Source organism: Acomys minous, assembly GCF_964271855.1.
Source record: "Acomys minous genome assembly, chromosome: 14".
Taxonomy (NCBI): domain Eukaryota; kingdom Metazoa; phylum Chordata; class Mammalia; order Rodentia; family Muridae; genus Acomys; species Acomys minous.
In genome coordinates, this window is record NC_140496.1 from 69,804,249 (window position 1) to 69,826,965 (window position 22,717).

The 22,717-nt window shown below is 34.3% G+C and overlaps 2 protein-coding genes across 5 annotated transcripts in view; both read right to left on the minus strand.

Moving 5' to 3' along the window:
• Positions 1–293, minus strand: part of LOC311582914 (alpha-amylase 1) — a 37,416-nt gene extending 37,123 nt beyond the window's left edge. The window contains exon 1 of the mRNA XM_084756216.1: positions 159–293. Coding sequence (XP_084612342.1) covers positions 159–166 — 8 coding nt within the window. The 5' untranslated portion in view covers positions 167–293. The remainder of the gene's footprint in view (positions 1–158) is intronic.
• On the minus strand, positions 53–21,787 carry RNPC3 (RNA binding region (RNP1, RRM) containing 3). 4 transcript variants are annotated; one of them, XR_014774312.1, is made up of 15 exons: positions 21,503–21,787; positions 20,024–20,071; positions 16,986–17,104; positions 14,082–14,165; positions 13,586–13,697; positions 12,700–12,768; positions 11,940–12,064; positions 9,324–9,449; positions 7,980–8,128; positions 6,645–6,806; positions 5,594–5,688; positions 5,438–5,496; positions 3,401–3,533; positions 2,696–2,774; positions 53–234 (listed from the first exon to the last, which is right to left on the minus strand). XR_014774312.1 is itself a non-coding variant. In XM_084756221.1 (15 exons), the coding sequence occupies exons 1-14, from the start codon at positions 21,692–21,694 to the stop codon at positions 2,711–2,713; spliced, it is 1,530 nt and encodes a 509-aa protein (XP_084612347.1). In that variant the 5' UTR covers positions 21,695–21,787; the 3' UTR covers positions 53–234; positions 2,696–2,710. The 4 variants fall into 4 exon arrangements, 2 of the variants coding, with proteins under 2 accessions (XP_084612347.1, XP_084612346.1); XR_014774313.1 differs by having other exon boundaries at positions 53–1,688; XM_084756221.1 differs by having other exon boundaries at positions 2,696–2,767.
• Positions 21,788–22,717: the final 930 nt, after the last annotated feature.

The following is a 22,717-nucleotide window of genomic DNA, read 5'->3' on the forward strand; positions in this document are numbered from 1 at the left end:
AGTTATACTTTCTTAGATATATAAACCAAGTAATAAGAAATTATGGACACTGTTGAAAAGAAAATAATTTATTATATATGCAATAAGCTATTATAACCTATTTCCAAACACTAATTTGAAGATACATAATTTTTAATGCTTTCAAGGTTGTTACGCACAGTTCCATAGTCCAGATGGTTAATTTCTTCTCTCAAAGTTGCATAGTACTTGAAAGATACAGAATTCAGAAGGAACCTAAAACATCACAAAATCCCATTAAAATATAATCATAATAATTCAGTTAATTAACTTTAAGAAGTCCAAATATTTATATATAGAAAATTAGTGAATCATGTCAGCACAACAAAATGTATGTAAATAACTGCTACTTACACTTCAAATATTTCAACTGTAAATACCAAGGGACCACAATCTCAATTTTGGTAAGCTTCTACTCTTAGAAGATAGAGTCTAGACTCTAGATATATTTTTACATAGACTATATTCCTTGGTGGTTCTCTCTATATTAATAATACACTAGAATCAAATTCTAAGATAGAAAAATGAGCATCAACATGTATTCATTATTCATATTTTGAAATTCTCAGGTCCTATATGTGCAGAATTCAGGACTGATAATTCTAGTCATCATATAGCCTGGGAGCATTGCTCTTATTTCTACAAGATAATTTACTAAGCTACATGAAGCCTAACATATCTTATCGTGTGTGTGTGTGTGTGTGTGTGTGTGTGTGTGTTTTCTGGAATTTTTTTTTTTTAAGAAATATAGTAAGGGAAATCTTCCCATATGTCAAGGACATTTCAGTTAGACTTTTGATGCAAAATCTGTTATTTCATCTTCAGATTTTTATTGAAATCTCCTTAGTTTTCAAGATATTTAATACTAAAAGAAAACAGATCCTATCTCAGTCAAATATTAGAACATATTATATAAACAACTGTGATGGGCAGCTTTAACTGTCACTATGACAGAATACTGGATTGCCTGGGCAAACAGTCTTAATAAAACATTATCTAGACCATGTTGGTCTAAGGGCATAACATAGTCTTGATTGTTCGCTGATGTAAGATGCAGCCAATTGTGGATAACATCATTCCTTAGGTGAGAGGGTCATGAACCATGTAAGATAACAAACTATGGAGTGTATACTCTTTCTGCTCTTTACTGGATATTACAGATTAAATTCATGCCTTGACTCCTCCATAAGTATGTAACCTGGAATTGTATGACAAATAAGTCCTTCCTTAAGTTGCTTTTTGTGAGGGATTTGTCACAGAAACAAAAATGAAACTACAACACCACCTATATGTGATAAATCATAAAACAGAATGCATGTTCCTGAATTAGATTGAGGAAATTCATATATACAACTAATATTACCATATTCTGTGGTAAAGCAAATGTATACAAGTGACCTGATTCACTAACTTTCCCTGAAAAAAAATTTCCTTGATTATATAACAGAAAACTAAGCAGTGCTTCTAAAATACATGTAAAATGGTTGTCCAGGATACAAAATTAATTAAAGAAATGTTTCATTTGAATGCAGTATAAAAAGTATTGCTTAATCTAGATGAATGGTAGAAAGCATTTCTAGAAAACAAAACAAAACCACTGCCCCAAAAAGGATACAAGAAAGGATACACTTGTATGACAGTATTACAGCAGTTTTTACGCAGGAATGCTTCTAAAGAAGAACAGCAGAATGTAGTTTATTGTTTTCTAATCCTTAGCAATATTTATAAACAACTTACTAAAATACAGACTGAAATTCATTTTTTCTGTACAGTATTTCTGAGACATCTGTCTTGAAAGCAAACTTAAATATTCCCATGAGCTCAGAGATTAAACCATAACCAAATTATTTCTATTTTGATAGTTTTTTAAGCTAAACAGAAAATGTGACTAATTATTTTCATGTTCTTCCAGGTTCTAAGTGTAGGATAATTAAACATAAAATACCTCTAATTGGAAGCCTACCAAAAAGAAACATCTGAAAAGGACTCTTCCACTGATTTCTCTATGTAACATAACTTAAGAATTTAAAATCAGTAATTCCACCACTTGAAATCATTTATTCTTTCATTTAAGTAGTGAAATGTAACTGTTCCAAACAAATTTTGCCTCAAAATCATAATTTTGTAAAGAATGTTAACAACTTAAAATATATAGCATTGTAGAATTTTAAGTAACTATTTTTTGTTCATCCCAAAATCCACACTGTTACCTATGAACTCAATGATTATGCAATTTGTCCAGTGCCAAAGGACAGCCAACAAGCATTGGCTTGCCAGATATTTATTGTTCTTTGCAATACTTATAATTACTATATGCTGAGAAATCCTTTAGTGACAGAATAAATGTGACTACTGGTCACCCACTCTTGGAGGGAAGAGCCAACCTATTTTTAATTAAGCTCTCAGAGTGATTACAATATGGATTAGAAATTAAAACCATCATACAGGAAACATAAACAAAATAGCCAATACATGCTCTTCTATAAAATTTTTAAAAATTGTTAGATACAAACTTATTCCATTGTTACAATTTTTAATTAAATGGGAATGAACTGTATACATAGAAACTTTCTTCAAACCTCATAAAATTTCTGAATCAGTAAACTATAATACTTTTATGCTTCCTTACATTTACTCCAAGAATTGTCTTATCTTTTAATGCTTTATCCACACTTACCCATATTCATTTTTATCACTTTCGTTTTCCTTCTTTGGAATCTTGTTTTGGTCTAGCAGATCGAGCAAACTGCTAATATCTTAAAATTAAGGCCTCCATAGTAAAGTTAAAAGTGATTTTTTTTCAAACCATCAAGATCTAATACACAGAAATATCTACTATATAGTATTAATATCTAATATAGAATGAAAAATAGTATTCTATCTCTTGGATGATTTTCATAAATTGAAGGAAAATAAAAATATCTCTGCCTTTCTTCCTAACTGTGCCTTTTCTTGTCTGTATTTTCACTGATTTCTAATTTAAAACTTGAATTCAATACTACAAGACAGTTATGAACTGATATATTTTGGTCACTGAAATACGAAAATAGAAATGTGAATTGTAATAAAACTATAGAAGAAGCCCTTCCAGTAACTCCCAGTATATTTCTAGATATTATGCCTTGAGCTTAACAGAGGAAATAATTTAGAAATGAATAAATGAACAAATTTAGCCAAATTTTACACTGTTAAAGTGATATTATTTTCCAATAATGGTTAAGTAAGTTTTCTTCTGATTGAGCTAAGGCATGTTTAACTGTTAAGTAACAACTCAAGCTTGAACAATAACTGTTGACATTATTATAAATGATAAGTTGACTTAATTACTTATATTCTACTGCTAAAATGCATATGGTTTTAGGACGGATGGTTTAAAGGATACAACCACCATAGGTTTTCCAAAAAGAACATAGCCATTAGCTTCTTTTAAGGCTTTAGCCGCTGCTTTTTCATTTGGAAGTCCAACGAAAGCTTGTCCTTTCATGCGTCCTTCTCTCATCAAGCGAATATCAAACCTACAAACAAACAAAAAAGCCTAGTAATTCTGATTTAATGCACATCAATTTTAAAACCAAGTATCGACGTTCTTAACAATCCAAAATTTTCCTATATCAAAGTAACAACAGAACTATTAGTAAACTTAATTTGGATATTTTGAAATTCTGTTTTGAATACAAGTAACAATTATGTTATCCTCATAATTTTAAAATTATACCACTAAGAAGAATAAAAGCAAAATCTTACTATGTTGTTGTACTATGATCCAGGGTTTGAGTAGAGTTATACTATCAGGAAAGCAAACTAAAATTATTATTTTGTTTGTTTCTTTTGTTTTGGTTTTCAGGACAGAGTTTCTCTGTGTATCCCTGGCTGTCCTAGAATTCACTTTGGAGCAGGCTGAACTCAAACTCAAGAGATTTGCCTACTTCTGTCTCCCCAGTGCTGGAATTAAAGACATCCACCACTAATGCCCAGCAAATGTTTTTAATTAATCTTTTTTCTCTTAGCATATGTGGCATTGAGTTCGATGCTACACATGCAAATGATTTCAAATAAACGCTAAGAGGAACCAAGTAATTAATTTACATTGTTAGAAGAACGTACGGGGTGTGTAGAAGGCTTATCATACTCGAAGTTATCCTTTTATTAATGGTCCCTGGAGAGAAAATGGCTGTTCCGCACAGAGCTGAAGTCCTACGGTAGTCCTAGTATATTCCTCCCAGTATGCCATTATTCTACAGTATATTCATATATCAACATTTTTGAAAGAAAACTTTTTAAAAGCTTATAAACCAAAAAATATATAACAAACAGTATCAATTGATGGGGCTAAGTAAAAGATGAACAAGAAAAGTGTTGGCTTTGATCTCAAAAGGAATTGAGATCGAACTAGTATTTAAAAAAACAAACAAACAAACAAATAAAACAAAAGGCTAGGCATGGTGATGTACGCTTACAATTGCAAAACTAGAGATGCAGAAATATATGGCCCCTGACTTACTGCCAAACCAGAAAACTTGTTGAGCTGTAGGCCAAGGAAAACCCTTGTCTCAAAAATATATAAAAAAAGAAGGGTGTATAAAGAACATGGACAGGTACAAACACAAACAGGCTAACCACCTCCTATGTGTATGTATGTGTTTACACACACAGTCCCCACAAATCAAGTGGAAAAGTTTTAAGACCGTTACTAGTTTCAAAGGAACCATTCATTTGGGGATATACAGCTTTTATCTGAATGAAATTTTTCTTTCTCTTCAAATTGTAATGGTATGCAAGGTAGTACTGAAAATGTAATCTTTACAATACATTACAATACACACCTTGTATGTACTTGTACATATGAACACAAAATATAGGCAAAAAGACACATAGGGTAGGTATGATTTCAAAAGAATTGGTTTTACTTAAAATTAAGATAAAATTAAAAAGCTAAAGTCAGCTCTAGAAATGCAAATCCATGAAGTCTGACACAACTAGAAAACCTATCTTTGGAAATGGGCCAAGAAAACCATCTAACCAAGTTCTCCAGGTAATTCTCAGGTAATGTAAAAAGAGTTGAGTAACAACTTTTGTTTTAGTGTCAAGACGTTTGCGACAGAACTTATATGAAGACCTGCATTTATAAATAAGTATTTAATAGAATATAACCACAAGTGTTTTTTTATATGCAGTTTATATCAGCTTCCATACAAGGAAAACTTAACAACTGTAATAAATATGATGATTTAAGATATTAAAATTTTTATTTGCTCATTTACATAGAAATTTATTTCTGTTCTAGACTTCTATAACGATATTTATGTAAGAGAATAGATGATTGTGTTGGTTTTAGCACTAAAGAGAAAAGTCAAGCATAACTAAACATGGTGAATTTGTAACAGATAAAACACAATTTGACGTTATAACTGCCACTTACATGATCCGCTGTGTTTCTGAAGAAAAATCAACGTATCTTCCAAAGATAAATTTGAGGTCCTAGAATGTGAAATTTAAAAAAGAGAAAAAGAAGACAAATTAGAAAACCAGAGGGGAAAGGTGAAATAACAAAATTAAATTGCAAATTTCACCTTACCTTTTCCTGAACATGTCTAGCTAAATTCTTTACATAAATTCTGCAGTTTGGTTCACCAGGCTCATAACTTCTGAAAACTGAAAGGGTTTCCATTTCTTTTAAAGAACAAAACAAAGATATAAAATTAAAATATTTTTAGTAATCTTTCAATTAAAATTAAACATTCAATAGTAACTGCTAAAAAAGCAAAAATAAGCTTTAAGAAAATGTTAAAAGCAAACAATAGTCTCAATTACATAGAACTAAAATACCCAAAAACATTTTAAAAGTTCTTTAAGAGCCACTTTATTAAAAAGCCAAATATGTGACAATTATTTACATAACTATTCTGCTTAAAATACATTTCCCAAATCATTATCCATTTCTGTATGAAATGTAGTAATGGTGCATTCAAAATCAATAGCCAGTAATTTCAGACAAAAGTCTCTAAATTTCTTTATAGTTCCTCATATTCACTGGGAACAGGCTTTGAGGTTTTGAGAGACTTGCACCATTCCTAGTGCACTCTCCCTTCCTACAGCTTATGGATCAAGATGTGAGCTCTAAGTTATTCCTGACATGATACCTTTACTCAGTCATCATAGACTCTAATGCTCTGAAAACATTAGCTTAATTAAATGTTTCTTTTGTAAGTTGTTTTGGTCCTGGAACTTTGTATATAGAAAATGATTAAAATATACTTAAGTAAAGAATACCGTTGGAATGTAAAATCTTAAATTCAGAATTCCAATCACCAAACTTTAATAATCACCTTATATCTATTTTAGACTGTATTATAATGATTCATCAACTCTTTTATACTCAGAATATGTAATTCCAGACCTGTGGGACTTACTGGTTACTCAAATACTGACTGTAAAGACTGTATGATAAGGAACTTCATCAGTATTAGGTATGAAAATGTCAACAAACTAACTGGAGAGAGATTAAAATGCCTATCTTAATGTAATGTAAATGACTGGTAGAAATGTCCTATTTCAATAAGCTATGAAAAGTAGAAACAGAATATAAAATATGAGGCATTGTGTCCTGGTTTATTTCATTACATTACCTTCTCTAGAAATTCGACCCTTTTCCAACTCCCTTCTAGAAATACACTGTGAGGGCATTTCATCAGAGTCTTCTTTAATCTCTTCTGTGGTGTTCAAGTTAGGTTTGGGAAAGATTTTTCCAAATCCTGTATTTGAATCATCAAATCCAGTGTCTGGGGAATCTAAGAATTCAACATTAATTATCAGTTATTAAAAGAGAAAACAAAAAGAAAAATGAAATAAAAACAACTCTTGCTTCAATACATTTAAATTTCTTTCCCCATTTTATATTTACAAAAGTATCATTTGGTAATCTGTAGTGTTTCTCAGTGTCTCAGGACAGAAACAGGCCAATTTTTCTTATAAATGTCCAAAGAATAGTGTTTCAGAGTTTTGTGGGTCAAGGTGTAACTTTGGTTTTCACTATTCAATTTTCTTATTGTAGCAAAGGGTCAAATGCTTGCTTTGTAGTACTAGTTAGGGGGCAATGAGGAAATTAAAAGGAATTAAGATTTAGCAAACTTTTTAAACAAAGAATATCATTAATAGTTTAAATAAGCATTGTAATGTTTTAAGCCTCTGACTTTTACATAATACCTGTGTGTGTATGTGTGTGTAAAAATTTGACAATTCCGGCATAGTAGCAAGGCTTGCTTCCTCAAAAATTATACAATTCTGTTAATAAAATTCATAGAATACATTAAAAGTCAGGCAATGAAAAGTTAATATAAAAATTTCTATTATATGCATTTAAATCAGCAAATCTCCTAAATTTCATGTAGATGTTATCACTAACAACAACAACAACAAAACCAAGAGGAGCCAGGAATGCTGGTGCACAGCTTTCACTTTAGCACTGGGGAAAAGAAGACTGCATGGGTCTAAGCATGTTTTGGGATAGAGGATCCTATCTCAAAATACCAAAATACCAGAAAATAAAAACCAACAGTGACATCTTTCCCCTTAATCTAAGTTTTATTTAGATGAGTTGAAACTGAATTAGTCCAAGATATGGAGAGTCACCTAACCATATAGTTTACTTAATTTTTGAAGACAGGAAGAGCTTTCTTTTAACACTTTAGTTATAGTCTCATTTACCCCAGGTAACCTGGAGCCAAGGATATCCCTGAACTTCCAAGTCTCCTACCTCTACTTCCCAAGCAGTGGAATTTCAAGCCTGTATTACCATGCTTAGTTTATGAAGAATTAGACATGAGAGCTCCATGTATGTTCTACACCAAATGAGCTACAGCCTCAGTCTGTAACTGCATCTTTAAAGTAAAGATGACAAACACTAATATAGAATTTATTTGAACATAAAAAGTTAGAATCTAAAATAATCAAAATGTTCTTACCAGAATTCTTTTCCTCATTATTTTGTTCCTTCTCCCAATCTTTCTTATATGCTGCTGGCATGTTGGTAGATATATTGAATTCAATTTTTTTATTACCTACAGATTGTGGTTGGTCAAATACATCCGAAGGTAACAGTACAGGATGCAAACTGGTATTTATAAAAATCACAACATAAGTTTATAAATTAAAATAAAATTACAAGAACATTATTTCTTTAAAGTTAAAAAGCTGATGCTGATAAGTTTTAGGCACTACACATACTGACTAGATTTAACAAATAATAAATCTCAACAGTTTGATAATAATACTATTAAAGACCTAATTTTTAGATGAAGAAATTGAGGGTAAAGGACACCCAAAGTTTAAATAAAGTAATTTGGTAAATGAAAATGTTAAGAGTTATGTATTGATTTTTAGACAGCAGACTTTCCAGGACCAAGGAAGTGTGTGCTTTGTCAGTGAGTATAAAAGAGTATGTTTTAATTGTTTGACATTTATTTTTGTATGTATGTGGGGTCGTTAAGCTCAGAAGAGAAACTGGATAGACAGGTCTTTCCTTCCACCATGTGGAAATTTAGGATCAAATTCTAAGTATTACCACTGCTCACAGAAACCATTCTTAGGAAACCACTTTGCCAGACCATTGAACACAGGCTAAACTTGTTATATGTAACAGAAACTGATTTTAAACGTCGAATCATTCTGCATCCTTCTCCCAAGTGCTATGATTCCAGGTATATACCACATCATCTGGAAGTGTTTTAATACAGTATGTATTATATACTGTGTAATCAGTGTTGTAGTATGCAACTTAGCAGTCAGTAGCTACACGTAATTGATAAACTCTCATCAAGAAAAATGTAAATTGTCTAACTGCTCATAAATAAAATATTTTGAGTGTAATGGCTTAAATAATTATCATTATTTGCTTAACCTGCTCATTTTTTACTGTTTAGTACAGCTACTAGAATGTACTAGTTTCATTGTTTTTGCTGCTCAGCACTGCTAAGGGCTTAAAAGCATGGGACTACTACGTCCAGACAGGAAGGGGTTAAGGTATCAAAATATATACATCAGATGTTTTCTATTAAAATGTATTTTTGCAGAAAAGTTAAAAGAGTTAAAATTACAATCACTAGTAAGAAGTAGAAAATATGCCTATTCTGAGAAAAGATATTGTTATACTGAGTGTTATTAAATGCTAGTAATCAAAGATAACCGTGCTAACAGAAACCCAGTGGTCAACAAAGTAACTGACAAACAGCCACACTGAAGAATAATCTGAGTTTCGCAAATAAAGCACATAGAGACAATCCTTATTTCCTAAATACAAATATAATTACCTATGTGAAGCTGATGAAGGTATATTCAACATATCCTTTATTTTTCGCTTTTTTCTCACTTGGCGTGGCTTTATTGTTTTGGGTCTTTTGGGCTGAAGATTTGCTAGTTCCATTAGTTTATTCATTCTATGTTAGGAAAAGGAAAAGCAAACAAGAGTTGATACTCTAGAATATGGTCTGTATCTCTAATATAAAATGTAATTAAAATTAATTAGGATAACTTTAAAGCCAATAATAGGCATAATCAGTTTCACCAAAATTCACAGCCTAAATTGACCTTGCTATTTAAATTTTATTTTTAAAAAAATCACCCAACTATAATTTATCAATTTAAAAAACCTTTCATCATAAATATTAGATAGCCAATAAAATTACATACGAAATATATAAATTTATTGTATCTTTGGTTTTTTATTTTAATTATTAAACAGAACAAAGTATTTCTTTGAAAAGTGTTCTGTATATATTTATTGCTAATAAATCATTATATAAACAGTGATTACTTGAGGAAAAAAGTTTTCAAATACTAAAGTTGCTTACAAGTAACAAGTGGGAGCTGACAACTGGTATCTCATATACAACTTTCCTCCATTATGACTCTGGACAGTTAACGTTTAGAATCAATCTTGTTTAGGTGTTTGGGTATCTTTTAAGGAGCAATTAAGAACAACTAGGTACAACTCTCTCAGGTAAAATAAATATACAAACACAACAAAACATTCAGAGCAGAGGACACAACTGAAAACTTTAGGCTTTTCTTCCTAATAAACAGGTAAAAGGATAAGTATATGCTACATAGTATGATGCTTCCCAACAATCAAGTCTCAAAAATTTATATTACAAGCTGAGCACAGTAGCACACACTTGTAACCCAGCAGTAAACGAGCAGGGAAGACAAACCTGGCCTGGTATAAATAGAAAAGTGCAGGCAGCTAGGGTTACACAGTGGGACCATCTCTAGAAGACCACAAACCAAAACACCAACAAAAATGCTACTAACAATATAAATATTTGAATATTCAAACTATATACCTGTATTAAAATTATTTACCCAAACTATACCAACTTTCTAAAACAAACCAGGCACATAAAATAATAAATATATGACAGTTAAATATATTCCTAAAAGATTTCATTTCATTCCAAGAATGTTATAAATATATGCTCTAGAAATTGTATTTGTTCTAAGACTCAAGAGCAGAATTTCATGCTACATTTCTCTCCGCTTTCCACGTCCTCCCAGCATATCAAGTTGCATGAGGACTGAGGGATCTGCTTCCCCGAGGCTCAGCAAGGCAGCCCCACCAAGGAAAAGTGACAAAGAAGCAGGCACTGGAGTCCACGGCAGAGCCAGCCCCACCCTTCTCCACTTCCCCCGCTAGGGTGCCCACATGACTGATGACAGAGCTACCCAATGGCTACATCTGTGCAAGGGGGGGGGGGGGGACTTTTTACTAAATTTCTAAATAGGGATATAAGTTTACTAAAAATTAATAAAACTTTCTAAAAGAATAATTAACAAAATGCAACATTTTATACTAGCTTTTAGTTTATAATAAGGTATAATGTCTTTATTCCAAATAGATTCTTTCTGTTCTTACTTGGTAGTTTGAATCCCACCTGAAAATTGATTTTCCCATGGAGAGAGATACTAGGTATTGAATCACTATTTAGATAGAAACGGATTAGTAAAATTATTGCTGATTAAATGTGCTTTCTAGAGTCTCTGTTTGGGTTCTGACTCTTACTAATACATCCTTTTATACTGACATTTGTGCATAGTAATTAATAGTCATACCATTTACCATCAAGCTAGCTATTTGCTCTTGTATACATAAAGTTATGTTGGAACACAGAATTCATTAAGTATAAATATGGCAGATTTCCTGCCATGAGAGTAGAACATAGTCACAGTTATAACATGTGGCCAACACCACACAACACACTGAGTAAAAAGCATTTATTCTTTGGACTTAGAAGAAAAATGTTTGGTCAATTCTTATAACTAAAATAGGTTTAGACTATATACCAGACAACTGATAAGAGCTTAAAATTCTTTTGCAGAATCTTTAAATAAATGTAGACGCTCAAAATAAACAAATGAAGGGGTTTTACCAGCAGTTAATTAACTTGAATGATTATGCAAAGAATCTTAGAAAATTCCTCCAGAAATCATTCTGCAGAGAATACAGTTTAATGCTGCTACTTTATATCTGAAAATCTTCAGCACACTGTTTATACTCATATCTACAAAACACCTTATAAATACAAGTCCTTGTTTAAAAAAATACAAGTTAGAAAAAGAGTAACTTTCTTTTTAAAGAAAAAGGTAATTTTGGAGCTCTAAAATTTTTTTAACACACAATAACAAATACGGAACAATAAACAATGAGGCTCAAGGGTACTCTGTAATGCTAAATTCATCAATCTAAAAAATTAGGCAATCCCTAAAAACTTTTCCAAAGACCCTAATATCCACCTGCTTAAGGTCATGGAAAGGTTTGAAATACATTTTAAGCACTCTAATTTTGAATGATTATATGAAAAGTAGAGGAAAAGCAAGTCTTTCGCACATTATTATTCTTAGAAAAAAAATGAGTATGTCATTTCACAAACCTCTGTCGGTCCTCCTCATCACTGCTTTCATACTCTGATTCTACACTAGATAGATCCTCATCCTCATCAGGTAAGGGAGGCTCCTCAGGTGGAAGGGGTGCATGCAATGGCATATAGTCCTCATACTATTTAAAAGAACGAAACAAACACCATGGAAACCGATGATATTTACAAATAGACAAACTATACTCTGTAAGTTCTTGACTCTCATCAACAGAATCTTATTCCATATAAACACTTGATTCTGATTTCTCTGTTACAAACTCAGTGTACTTTCAGGGAATATCTCCAATGGCCGACTACCAGATGATAACAGTTTTGTTTTCTATTTTTCCAGGTCATCCAACTAGATAAAACATGAAAATATACCGTGTATTTCAATATGTAAATTGAATAAGAGCATAGGAAGTCTACACATAATCTCCCCTTTGTTTCTGATCTGCACAAGGTCCTAATCAGCATGGATGAGCACACAGAGAAGACAACTTGGGTCTTCAGAATGACTTAAAAATTACAGCAATGGAATGTCTAGATAAATCAGTAAAATACAATTATCTGTATTATAGATGATATATCTAGCACCAAAGGACTGGAAGAAAATTTGGCTTTATTCATGAAAGATTTTCTTTCACAGTCTCACTTCTTTCTACTTTTGGTTCTCAGCTTTACTACTAGTATATAGAAGGTTGTTACAAAACTTGTAAAATTTACCACTCAGGAAAGAAAACTGTGGTTCCTGAAAATTCTAAGAACTTCTTACCATAGGAGGTCGTGCAGTAATCGGTCCAAATGGTGTGGGCAAATTCATTTTATTCATAAGATGAAGCACCTTCAAGTGGCAAAATATTTCAAGGTCACATCGAATTAGTGTCATGATTAACCTCACATAATTTATATACTAACAATATTTTGGATAAATAATCTGACTAAGTAGATCAGGCTGACCTTGACTTACAGAGATCCTCCTGCCTCTGCATTCTGAGTGCTGCAATTAAAGGCCTGTACTACACTCCCACCGTATAAAAACACTCTTGATTAACTTGGTCCCTCTAAGGCCTTCATAGTTGTTAAAGCAAGAAAGAATAAGGCACCAGTATATCTTAAGACCTCAATCCTTCTACAATGTTTGTCGTATAAATATTGATTTTAATTCCTATTACTAAGAATATGATGGTCTTATAATCTACTTATACTTTACTTATAATCAGTAAAATCTACTGAAAATGTCATGAAATTGTCCCTGTTTACTGTGAGTCTATGAAACAAAGAATAAAGAAAAAAACCCTCCATTTATGTTTTATACTTCTTAGAAGTAACATTATTGTCAAGTTTTTCAAACATCTGCTAACATACCTTACCTTTTCTTTACAGATTTCTCAAAGTCAATGTGATACTCAATAAATTATAACAAATTACATTTCTCAATGTAGCCCTCTATTAGTATCCATTTACACTGTATTTATAAAGCCTTTACTGGAGAGTAGTATGTAACAGTTCATTTAATTTAAAACATCACCTACAATATTGTCTGTGTGGAATTAGTTACGTTTCATATGTTATAAGTATGCTTGAACAACAGAACAGTATCTATGGAACCAAATTATAAACCTCATACTATAAGCAAAAATCAAGTTGATTCTACATACCTGTACATAGAATTTGGGCACACTTGCCAGAGCATTTACTATATTTGCAAGGATTGTGCTTGAAGGTGGTGGGTACATATATTTGAGGCATGAATTTAGAGGAAAAGTTAGCCTACAAAAACAAAATAATTAAAGTATAAGCTTATTACATTTTAATAATCCCTTATCAACTCATTTTAGATAATCTACTAACATACAACATTGCAAAGACATATACTTATCTTATTCCTTAATATTCCTATACCTTATAGAAAATGGAAGCTTTCTTACCAAAGTTCACTTATAGCCTTGAACATTTTGACAGATGCTTTATTAAATTCATAGGAAAAAAACCTCAGACCTCAAAATGTTTTCAACACATTAAATTATATATGACATATTAAATAGCTGACTTTAAAAAGTATCTTATTTACAACATATAGTATACTACATGTATACACATATAGAGCAATAAATAATAATAATAATAATAAATAGTAATAATAAAAATGCAAACCCGTGATTTGGTGCAATTCCATTTTCTATTGTTAGAACATCAGGCTCTTTCTTCTCTTTATCATCTTCCACAGCATCATCCAACCTAAAACAGAGAATCACAGATACCTTTGGAAAAAATAAAAAATTTGGTATAGAAAAGAAAAATATTTTGAAACATGGCAATATGAGAACAATTTCATCAGAAAAACACAAAAAATTTTAAAGGACTTCTCAAAGAAGCACCACTGTGAAGGAAGAATACAAGTAAACTCTACATAATGCCTATACTTAAGAGGTTTCACATCCAGTTTATGAACATGGTATGGTAATTCCAAATGATCATAAGAAAACTAAACTAGATGTTATAAGGGTTTTGGGGGATTTGATTTTTTAAAATATGCATCTACTCACAAAATTACAGATTCGTAGGGCCTTACTTCTTTCACCTTCATCTCTTAAACATCTGATTCTAGTTAAAAAGTCTAGGATCTTATAATTCAGCCAAGTTCTGGATGATTGAAAGTAGTCTGAGTATTACACTTTGACATCATCTAGGGTAACAAAAAAGCTTGCAAAGGCTAAAGAACTCATAGATTGGATCAATAATACTGTATTTAACTTTTTTCTTTTATTGATAATAGATTGTTTTCTCAAACAATATCATGATTATAGTTTTCCCTTCCTCTGCTCCTCCCAGTTCCCTGCCCTAAGGATCCTCTCCCTTTCTGGCTCTCATTAAATAGGCTTCTGAGAGATAACAACCAAACATGGCAAAATAAAATATAAGATGAAGCAAAACTTTTCATATCTAAGTTGTACAAAGCAACTTCAGCAGTTAGAGTCCTAAAAACAGGCACAAGAGTCAGACTCACTCTAACAATCAGGGGTCCCATTAAAACAAAACAAAACAAAACAAACAAACAAACAAACAAACAAACAAAAACTGAGCTAACAGCTACAATACATACACACAGGACCTGGTACAGATGTGTATAGGCCTTGTGTTTGCTGTTTCGGTCTCATGTGAGCTCATATGTACCCGGTTTTAGTTGATGTAGAGGACGTTGTTCTCCCGGTGTCCTCTATCTCCCACTTCGCTCTAACAATCTTTCTGCTTTCTCTTCCCTGGAATTTCCTGAGTTCTGAAGGGAGGGATTTGCTGGGATTAGGCAGAGGAGGGGACTAGAGATGAGGAATTAGGTTGTGAGGGAGATGGAATGGGAGTTGGGAGAGAGACAACTGAATTGGGGAGGCACTTGAGAGATGATGTGGAAACCTAATGAAATGGAAACTTCCTGAAATGTACGACAGTGATTGCGGTAGTTTATATAGGTATAGCCCCCATAGATTCATGTGTATACATGTTTGGCCATAGCAAGTGGCACTATCAGCAGGTGTGGCCTTGTTGGAGGAACTGTGTCACTGTGTCACTGTGGAGGCAGGGCATTTAAGGCTTGAATGCTCAAACTAGGCCCAGTGTAAAACAAATCCTGTCTCCTGGCTGCCTTAGATCAAGATAGAAAACTCAACTCCTCCAGCATGCCACCATGATGAAAATGGACTAAACCTGTAAATCTGTAAGCCAGCCCCAATGAAATGTTTGCCTCTGTAATAACAGCCTTGGTCATGGTGTCTTTTCACAGCCAAGAAAAGTGAACTTAAGAGAGTGATCCTAATAAAATACACTAGTAATGAAGGACATGGGGTCTCACCTGGCCATCTCTTATGACCAGTTAAGGCTTCCAGTGGCAGGACTGGATTATATTTAATTGAGTTGTTGGCCATGAGAGTACCATGGAAATTCCCAAATAACCCAGGCTGTTCCTATAACAAAGGAGTGCTCTCCACAAAGCAACAGCTGGGCCCCCATTGCTAAGGACACAATTCACTGAACAAGGAAAAGTCAAACGGGTGCCTACATGGAGCTTTCACTCCTACATTCTAGTGTCTTTGGTATGGGAAGGTACTCTGCAGGCTACCAAGAGAAATGTGGACACAAACCCAGCCACAAACCTTACCTACCTTCTGTCCTGCCTGCAAAATACGCTAGGGCAATGATGGTACAGAACCTATGGGAACAGTCACCCAATGTGTGATTTGACTTAAGGTCAACTCCACAAGACAGAACACATGCCTGACATGACTTGGGTAACCAATAACCCAAGAATTAGATTTCCCAGAGGCCTAGGATAAACCAAAAATAAAAAACAAAATGACTCCTGAAGATATTCTGCTATATCATAAGTCAGTGCCTTATCCAGCCATCTTCAGAGAAGCTTCTTCCATAGAATATGGGAGCAGATGTGGAGACACACAGCCAAACATTACACAGACAGAAAGAGATTCTAAATGGGAAGCCATCAACAACAAAAGCTATAATTTTCTACTTGTTATTATTCCAACAAAGAGTTTTATTACTGCAGGTTGAAATCTGAAATGCTATGAAGTCTGAAAACTTGAGGCAACATTATAATACAAATTAGAAAGTTATACTGGTAACCACAAGTAACAGATCACAAAACAGTTACACTGAAAATATTACATAAATTACCTTTATGAAATGTGTACAAGGCAGATATGAAGCAAATGAATTTTATGTCTAGGCTTGGGATACACTTCAAAGATAATTAATCATGTACTGCAAATATTATAAATAAAATACCATTTATCTCAAACATTTTGGGTAATGGATAATCAGCCTGTAGTTGCCCATTTTCCACTAAATGTAAAATGCCATGCATCTCATTTCCTTTTTACTTAATTTGTTAAACTTTCAAGGCTCAGTCCTCATCACAAGATCAAAAACACTGCTTTCAACATATTTTCTTTGCCAACAACACAATATAATTATAAAAGTGACTAAAACACTAACATACACACATTCTTACTTCAAAATGGTAGGAAAAGCTGAATGTCCACATACCTTTTCTTTTTCTCTGTATTTGAGGTGGGACATGGTGAATGAACCCGATCTTGCTCTTTTGCAAATTCAACAACTAAAGTATGACCTAGTAGTTTCAGCTGGTGGAGTCTTGTCAATGCCTTTAGGTACAACAATTAAAAAACTTGTTAGACATCCTAAAAGCACATAATTTATACTCTTTTACTACTAATAGTACAAATATTTCCTTAGTTATTATTTATCTCCAGCTATTTTATCATTATTATCAAAGTACTCCTATGCTAGTAAAGTAAAATGTAACTGACTCCAATCCTCTGGCAACTTTGCTTCTACCCAAGCTGAATACAGCTACAAAACAAACATAATAATCCTGGTCATACACTAAATTCCAACCATAAAAATCTCAAAGTGATGTGTACTGACTCATAGCAACTATGTATCACAATCTTGGTCTAAATTACACTAATCTCTAAGAGAAATTTTTTCTGTTTTCCTTGACATGTAGTCTCACACTGTTTCTTCTCCCATTCTCTTAGAAAACACCTCATTTTCTACTTTGAGAAAACTGAGAAGACTAAACGGCAGATGTGAACTATATTCCCTATCACCAACATCTGCATGTTCCAGTTTGTATCTGTTACACAATTTAACTGTCCATATATTTATCTAAATCCAGCTATTAGACTAATTTGCTAAATTCTATCGACTATCCCCTGAAGTCTTTTCTTTAGCTACTCTCTATAAAGGTGAACCTTAAGCTTCCTAATGCTGCACCCCTTTAATACAGACAGTTCTTCATGTTGTGGTAAACCCCAACTATAAAATATTCTGTTGCTATTTTATAACCATAATTTTGCTCGTTATCAATCTTAATGTAAATATCTGACATTCAAGCCACAGGCTAAAACATATGGAGGAAAGTGTTCTCTACATTGTATTTTACAGCTTCATTGCAGTACATGAACTATACTGCCTAATAACAATCACCACATAAAATTAGATAATTATAGTCTGAAATATGAGTGCAAACAAGTTTAATATCTCTTATCTGAAATGGCTGGGATTGGAATTCAGATTTTTGAGTCTTTTCATGTTTTATGTATTTGCAGTCATAATCAAGTACAACTGAGCATAGTATTTAAGCCTAAACACAACACTCATTTCTGTTATACATGATATACTTAGACTAAAGATAATTTATACATATTTTCAATGGGTGCAGTTTGACTGTGACTTATTAGCTAAAATATAACACAAAAATTTCCACTTGTAACAACATATCAGAGGTTTCAGAAAATTCAGGTTTTTTTATCATTTCAGATTCAGAGGTACAGGCAGTGGCAAGGTGGATCTGTCTGTGTTTGACACCAGCCTGGTCTACACAGTTACCTCCAGGCCAGTCAGGACCACACCATGAAACCTTGTTTCAAAAAGAAGCCCTGATAACTGCTGATTAGCAAGGCTATGCTCACTTCTCAGTATGTTTCATCACAGAGTCTCTCAGATTTTTTTTTTTTTTTTTTTGGAATTAAGATAACACGTTTTTCAGCTTTGAAGCTATTCTTTCTTTCTTTTATACAAAACACTTCTCTAGTTTTTTCTCTTGGCTAATCTTCGTTTAGACCATCATAGGCATTTACATAGCTGGAAAAATTTCCTTTACCTTGCTCAGCTCTATAAAATATTTTAAATGTTCACTAGTTCCATAGACGTACTCTACTGACTCTTCAATGTTAACAGATCGCACAGCAATTCATCACATGACTGAGCAAAGACCATCATATCCCTTTGTCATGTAAGCTAATCAGTTCAAAGATCATGAAGCAGGGCGAACAGGGCAGCTCAGCTGGTAAGGGTGCTTGCTGCCAAGAATGGTATTATGAGTTGGATCCCTGAGACATAGACTGTGGAAGGAGACATCAACTCTGACTTCTGCATTTGTGCAGTCTGAGTTCGAGGCCAGCCTAGTCTACAAAGTGAGTCTAGGACACGAAAGGCTGCACAGAGAAACTCGGTCTCGAAGGAAAAAAAAAAAGTATTTAAGATCATGAACTACTTTTTTGGTTCTCAAATCTCAATCAGTAAGACCTACAAACTTTATTTCTGCAGTACTGGGATTGAACTTAGAATCCTGTGCATTCTATGCAACACTCCACTGAATTACTTCTGTAACACAAAACCCATAACTTTTTCTCTGCAAAGCATACATGTACCCTTGTTTTCTTATTGCCCTCTTCAGATTCATATTCTTGCCTCTGCCTCGCATGTAGTGTTCCTATCTTTCATTTTTCTCAATATCCAATCCACAATATAAACCTTATTAGATATCGTTCATGAGTGTAAACATATTTTATCCTCCTCTAAAGTATCAAGTTCTTTTTTTTTTTTTTTTAGACAGGGCTTCTCTGTGTAGCCTTGACTATCCTGGACTCACTCAAGGTTCTGCTTGCCTCTGCCTCACAAGTGCTAGGATTAAAGGCATGTCCCACCAAGTATCAAGTTCTTTTAGGACACTTACTAAACAAAACGCAATACCTCTTTTCTACTTAAATGTAGACTCACTTTCTGAGTCCTGCTTCTACCACTGCCTTTAGCTCCTGCCCGACCTGTAATATACCAAGCCTGATTTTATTGTTTCCTAAAGGTGAAAGAACAATTTCTTCTTAATTTTCTTGTCCAATTTCAAGGAATCATTTGAGGCCTAGTTCAAAAGTGATAGTTTTTACAAATGATTATTTGAGTTTATGCCTTTTAATGTTTTTTTAAATTTATATCTTAAAAATTACAGATATTTATCTAATATCCTTTAGAATTTCTTTTAAAATTACACATGACATTATACTATCCCTACCTGGTTTAATAATCTATGATTTTTCTGTCTTAGTATCTAAGTACCAGACAAGCTCTGACATCTTTTGAGCCAATTGTAACCTTCCATGAAAACTCTTGGAAAACAAATAATTTTGCTTTAAAAAAGGATAGTTTACTATTACCTCCCACTTTGTCCAAATATTGAATAAGAAATTCCTGAAAGATTTAGTAGTAAGGAAAAAACATACCTTTATTGCTGTTTTTTCATTAGGGAAAGTAGCAAATGCAGTATGTTTCTGAAATAAAATTAAGGTACATATTATTTCTAAATGATTTAAATTTCTCATAAATTTTAACAGAATTTAAATTTTCCTGATTGTTTCATAGTTGTTCTTGCTGTAGGTAGTTTACTGTATATATGTGTAATAATATAAAAGTATATGTAAAATTATAGAAAAGGATGGAAATTTTAGACTATTTAACTGATTACTAGCTTCAGTCTAGTGGTTCTGAACTCTTCTTGGGTTAGACTCCTAGGACTTGAACACTCTTCAGCCTTTGTGAACAAGGGCAAACAGTTCAACAGACCACAACTTTTACAATCTCTACCCTCTGGATCTAGAGAGATGGTCAGTGGTAAAAGTTAGTGGGGCTCTTCCAAAGGACCTCATTTGGGATCCCAATATCCACGTCAGGCAGCTTCATAACCACCTCTACTCTAGCCTCCAAGGGCACCTACACTCCTGCTGCACCCAAAACACACACACACACACACACACACACACACACAAAGTAAAATAAAACTTGAAATATAAAAATCTTAAAACATTTAAGCATCATGAATACCTTCTTTTACATCATACCCAAAGATCTTACAATTCTATTCTATACAGTCCAAGATAAAATTTCAATTTGATAACAGTGAAATCACTCAAGTCTCATGTTCTCTTTTTCCTTTATTTCTGTAATTTGTCTCAAAGAGTCTATGATGTAATTTAAATTCTACTTTTAAAGTCATCATTAAAAGATAAAACAAATTACATTATTGCTAAGTTTGAGTTATTAGAAATCTAAACATGTCCAATCTGACCCAATGTTTATATATAACACTCTATGCGCTCAAAAATCAATCTATCAGCAGCTCTCAACTTTGACTAATAGAGCCTCTTGTAACTTTAAATCCATTGATGTCTGGTTCCATCACAGATGACTATCTTGCATAAACTTATTAATAACAGTATGTTTGCGACCAAAAAAAAAAAAAATCAAACATTCGAGTAAAGAAAAAAAAAAAAAAAACCAAAAACCTGTGCATTCCAAAAGGTCTTTCACTCTCAAAATACTGTTCCCATAAGATTACTACGGGAAATTTTTATGACTGTCGAAAATCTACTACCTCAACTTAGTTCATTCAATTTTTTTGAACAAGGCAGTTCCTGTTCTACAACGCAGGATTTAAAAAAAAAAAACTTTTTCATACGTTTCTAAGAATCTAGGAAAAATATATCCAAGTCTAGGCTACTTTTGGGATTCAGGGGTGGGTGCGCTGATGGTACACAACTCCGGACAGCATCACTTGGCGACTAGGCTTCTCCCCAGCTCTATGGACAACGCCTCGTCCGCAGCCCCCGCTGACGAGCTGCGCACGCGCACGCCGCCTGCCCGGTCCCTGCAGGCTCAGCTTTCGGTCCGCTCCGCCCAACCCCCCGCGGGACGTGCACGCTCACCAGGCGCCCCTTATCTGACAGGACGCGCACCGACTGCGCCCCAAAATACTTCAGCAAATCCTCCTTCTCCTCAGTCGTCAGCTCGGCCGGCAGGTGCCTGACGAGGAGAGTACGGTCTCCCCGGGGCGGGGAGAGCGAAGCGGACCCTGGGCCTCCTCGCGACAGCGGCAGCGGTGGCTCCGGCACCGCCATCTTCCACGAGGAAGCAACCAGACACCGACACTCAGCGGGAGCTTCCGACCGGACTCCCGCCGCCACAGAGGCTGCGCTCAAGTAATTTTCCGCTTCGCGCTAAGGATTCTGGACCCAGAGAAATACCGCGAGAGTTAGTCTCCCCGCGAGAGTGTGGCTTCCTGGAGTGCGGCGCTCCTCTTATCCCGGTGCTGCTGCCGGGGAGAAAAGCTAGAGCCCGGGTTTATATTCAACACGTTATTGTAAGAAAACACGAGCCGGGCGTGGTGGCGCACGCCTTTAATCCCAGCACTCGGGAGGCAGAGGCAGGCGGATCGCTGTGAGTTCGAGGCCAGCCTGGTCTACAAAGCGAGTCCAGGACAGCCAAGGCTACACAGAGAAACCCTGTCTCAAAAAACCAAAAAAAAAAAAAAAAAAAAAAAAAAGAAAACATGGGCCGGCGGGGCGGGGCGGTGGCGGTGCACGCCTTTAATCCCAACCCTTGGGAGGCAGAGGCAAGTGGAGCCCTGTGAGTTCGAGGCTAGCCTCGTCTACAATGCTCGTCCAGGACAGCTACACAGAGAAACCCTGTCTTGAAAAACAAAACAACACACACACACACACACACACACACACACACACACATAAAAAATACAGGGGCCGAAGGAAACACCAAGTTTAAGGCCAGAAATCCAATCGAGCAAGAAAACAACGTCAGTCCTCTGAAGGAGGCTGCAGGCGAGTAGTGAGGGTACTGCTTACTGGCTGTTGCTCCCTAGGATCTTAATTCAGATTTTCAGAGAGTGACTATGGCTGGTGAATTGGGAACTCTCTGAAAATGCAAAATTGTTCTAGGGTTTAGGAGTGGTGAAAGACAGAGGTATCCATCTTAAGAATAAACCATATAGGCAGGAGAACACACCGTTATCAGTAGGCATATACAGCCTGAAAGTCCTTATTTGTTAAGCAGAATTGGCGACATCCAGGAAGAAATACTGTAAAACGTACGTGCATACCTGTGTATGTATGTAAATTCTCTTACAA

Bases quoted from the DNA above. Each gene is read 5' to 3' on its own strand.
- RNPC3 (XM_084756221.1), bottom strand. From the start codon at position 21,694: ATGGCGGTGCCGGAGCCACCGCTGCCGCTGTCGCGAGGAGGCCCAGGG. The intron at 5,689-6,644 runs GTAATGTAATGA...GTTCTTTAAAAG, and splicing joins GGGTCGAATTTCTAGAGAAG to AAATGGAAACCCTTTCAGTT. The intron at 5,497-5,593 runs GTAAGGTGAAAT...TTCACATTCTAG, and splicing joins CTAGACATGTTCAGGAAAAG to GACCTCAAATTTATCTTTGG.